At 37.7% G+C, this 4,036-nt stretch overlaps 1 protein-coding gene across 1 annotated transcript; it reads left to right on the top strand.

The window, feature by feature from the left end:
• The first annotated feature begins 441 nt into the window (after positions 1-441).
• On the top strand, positions 442-2,710 carry LOC121305858 (gastrula zinc finger protein XlCGF7.1-like). The gene is made up of 3 exons (XM_041237510.1): positions 442-476; positions 1,301-1,320; positions 2,033-2,710. The coding sequence occupies exons 1-3, from the start codon at positions 442-444 to the stop codon at positions 2,638-2,640; spliced, it is 663 nt and encodes a 220-aa protein (XP_041093444.1). The 3' UTR covers positions 2,641-2,710.
• The last annotated feature ends 1,326 nt before the right edge of the window (positions 2,711-4,036 follow it).

Below are 4,036 nucleotides of genomic sequence, written 5' to 3'. Positions count from 1 at the left end.
TGATTATTTTGATTGATATATTATTAATGAAAAAAACTATAATAAATAAAACATTCCTCGTCTACTGTAGAAGTGTGGCTAATTTAACATTTATGTAGTAAAATTATTAGATATATATATTATATATATATATATATCATTAGATATATATATATATAACATATATATATAATATATATATATACATATATATCATATATGTATATATCTATATATATATATATATATAAATATATATACTAACATTAACTGGTTAGCATAACTGCTTTTAGATAATTTCCTGATTACTTTTAACAGGGATCAATATCTCCAGCATTATTACTGTCACAAAAGTTCAGAGACGTTTTAGTGCCCTAGTAATGTAACCTTATCAAACTACAACATACTTATTCTTACAAAAACATACACTATAACATGAAAACATGGAAAATCACTCATAAGATGTATACCGTCTACAAAGCTCTTTACAAGATGCAGTAAATGCAAGAAAATCATAATACTTTAAATAGATAAATGCATATTACATGAAATACAGTAAAAAAAAAGCATAGTGCATTAAATACAGTGGAAAGAGCAGAATACATAAAAATAATGCAGGGTGATGCAGGCAGGTCAGATGGTTTTATCCACCTACCAAAACATTCGCTGGCCTTCTTCACTGAAACAACCCTGGCATCTCTGGCAATTCAGACTTCATGTCCTCCTTTGTGACTTCGATCTGCGCCGTCATTTTCACAGGTTTTTCACAGTTTATATTGAAAACTGTTTTCACTCGCAGTTATAGAAGCTGTTTTCCCAATAGATGGAACACAGTGTTTACTTCCAAATGTAGCTTGTAGAATTTTATTACAAAAATCACAGTTCATTTCAATTAGCTGGCACAGTCCACTATTTGGCTGCTAAATCCTTGCTGCCCAACACTTTTTTTTTAAATAGCAGGTCAGGAGCAGCTGTGCTAGATTGTAACTCTAGTAAGAGTTATAATCTTCTTTCACACAGATCCCACAGAGAGCCGTGCTATGCCTAAATCTGAAGCACAGGAGGGGTCAAGGATAGAAGCAGTTTACACACAAGAGGAGTCCTTTCACCAGGAGTGGTGTGCGAGTCTAAAGCAGGTTACAGAGCTGGCGTGTGTTAAAGATGAAGAGGTCCCTCGACTGGAATGTGTTCCTGTTAAAGAGGAATTCATAGAACAGGAATGTGTCCCCATCGCAGAGGAAGATCCTACTGAAAATAATGCCTGTACACTTGAGGAGAACAACAAGCTGGGATCCAGCCTGTGTGATGATCGTCCACCTGAATGTGAACTGGGATTTAGAGGTAATTATACAAAACAAGCATCACTGAGCTGACTATTAATCTTGGAAAAACTGGTTACTAAGCTCTGAAGTGTGCTGAAGATTGACGTGTTTGGTCATTCTAGCTCATTTTAAACTAACCACTATGTCAGTGGCCTGCAAGTTGCAACATAACTGTCCTTGCTACTGTGACCCCTGCTAGATGTGCACCCACTATCATACCTGTTTCCAATGCTGTTAGATCTTTCCCTGTCTCTGGTAGACTGTTTGCAGTTGTGCTGCTCCCACAGCTTTATAGTGGTGCTGGGATCACATGTCTCATCAGTGGGTGATGCCAAATCCAGTCAGGTTGCTAAGTGTCACCAGAAGAAACATTTCAATACAGCACTTGCATGTAAACCTGATCTTATACTTGTATTCCTCACAGTGATATTAAGAGGGGTGGAAATCAGTGGCTGGTAAATGTGAGTGATATTAATCAGAGTGTGTTAATAATCAGAGTGATAGTCTCAAGCATTTGTCCTTATTGACACCCATTATATTTTGCCTGGCAAATTGCAATGCGATGATAATGAAAGGAGGCTGGTATTAACAGGAGTGATATGAAGCAGGTTTGTCTGTATTCTCATCAGAATTCACTCTAGGAGTTGGTCATGGTTATGAGGGGAAGTCCTGCAGAAGAGTGAATGTGTAAGAATGATTTACAATAACCTTGGTTTCTTTTTCTTCTCTAGCTGCTAAAGAGAATCGCACAGGAGGGACTCAATTTCCCTGTGCTGATTGTGGGAAGCGTTTCAGTCATTTATCACAGCTTAGAATCCACCAGCGCAGTCACACAGGAGAGAAACCTCATCACTGCACTGAGTGTGGGAGGAGTTTCACGCAGTTACAAAATCTTAAACAACACCAACGCGTTCACACAGGAGAGAAACCTTATCATTGCACTGAGTGTGGGAAGAGATACAGTCGTTTATCAAACCTTAAAATCCACCAGCGTGTTCACAGAGGAGAGAAACCTTTTCACTGTACTGAGTGTGGGAATAGTTTCACGCGATTAGAACGTCTTCAGTCACACCAGCGCATTCACACAGGGGAGAAACCTTATCACTGTTCTGAGTGTGGGAAGAGTTTCAATCGATTAGGAAGTCTTCAATCACACCAGCGCATTCACACAGGAGAAAAACCTTATCATTGCACTGTGTGTGGGAAGAGATTCACACAGTTAGGAAATCTTCAATCACACCAGCGCATTCACACAGGAGAGAAACCTTATCACTGTACTGAGTGTGGGAAGAGTTTCACAAATTTTAGGTCCTTGAAAATCCACCAGCAGATTCATTAAAGGAGGTTGTGTGGTCCAGTGGTTAAAGAAACAGGCTTGTAACCAGGAGGTCCCTGGTTCAAATCCCTGCTCAGCCCCTGATCCATTGTGTGACCCTGAGCAAGTCAATTAACCTCCTTGTCCTCTGTCTTTGGGGTGAGACGTTGTTGTAAGTGACTCTGCAGCTGATGCATAGCCCACACACCCTAGTTTTGTATCTTATAAAAGCGCTTTGTGATGGTGGTCCACTATGAAAGGCGCTATATAAAAATAAAGATTATTATTATAAAAAATGAATCTTATCAATGTAGTGAATGTCTGAAGCATTTCAGTCACTTTGTAAGATGCCATCAAATTCACACAAGAGTGAAGCCCTATCCCTGCACTGAACATAATTCACATAATTTCAACCACTTGAGGACATCTAAACACCAAGAATAAATATGACTAAAATACAAAAATATTTACTGAAAACAAAAGAATAAGCTTGCTTGATAAAGTGTTACTCCAAATCGCTTCAGATCACAAACTTACACTGAAGGGTGGAATATATGAACTGCTAGATCTGGTTGACCATTTGGCTTTTGTTAGATCACATTAGTAATCCTATGAAATAGATTGTAATTGCCCTGCAAGATTCCACTTCTGCCTTCGTTTGAACATTAGGGTTATTATATGTAACTCCCCACTAGTGACCAAGTCTCCAGAACTTTCAAGTCGGTTCTGAATTCCATAACTCATAGTTTTGTTGTTGACCCCCTAATAGACAGTTTCACAATGGAAATCAAAATATATATATTTTTATCAGTAACCTGAGAATTAATGGCAAAGGTGCATACCCTGAAAATGCCCCCTTTTGGAATTGTAATTCAAATAATACATTTTGTTTTAAGTGTTTTATTTTTTGAGCACATCTCAAAACAAAGGGACACCGTCTTAAAATGTAGTGCTCAACGCAATGGACGAATCATCCTCATATTCTGCTTTACAAAAAATAATTTTAAAGAATTACTCCAAAAACTGAAAATGTTACCTTTTTATATCTTGTGTTTTCCTCCTACGAAATTATTCCAAAATAAACAGAAAAGACTTCTTGAAAAACCTTGCGTACAACGCACCCTCCTTTTTAACTGCAGGAAAGGCTGTGTTGCACTGTAGTTGTTTTGAGGATGTGCTGCCTGTTCTAAATAACTAGATTAGATAAATATACAGTGAGCTGTGTTGAGTGTGGTGGAGGTGTTATTAAAATATATTACTTTAGATTTCAATAAATTGGTGTAAGCTTTGAATGAAATGTTTATTAAACTCCCAGACAAGGCTTGCGTATAGCTATTAATAAGCGGCATGAATTCAGCACACCCCCTGAAACATATCACAGGTAATAACATTGGGTTTTGTGTAAAAGGAGCTAGATGGA

This window comes from Polyodon spathula, chromosome 45 (assembly GCF_017654505.1).
Source record: "Polyodon spathula isolate WHYD16114869_AA chromosome 45, ASM1765450v1, whole genome shotgun sequence".
Lineage (NCBI taxonomy): Eukaryota > Metazoa > Chordata > Actinopteri > Acipenseriformes > Polyodontidae > Polyodon > Polyodon spathula.
This window is presented reverse-complemented; position numbering and strand designations above follow the sequence as displayed.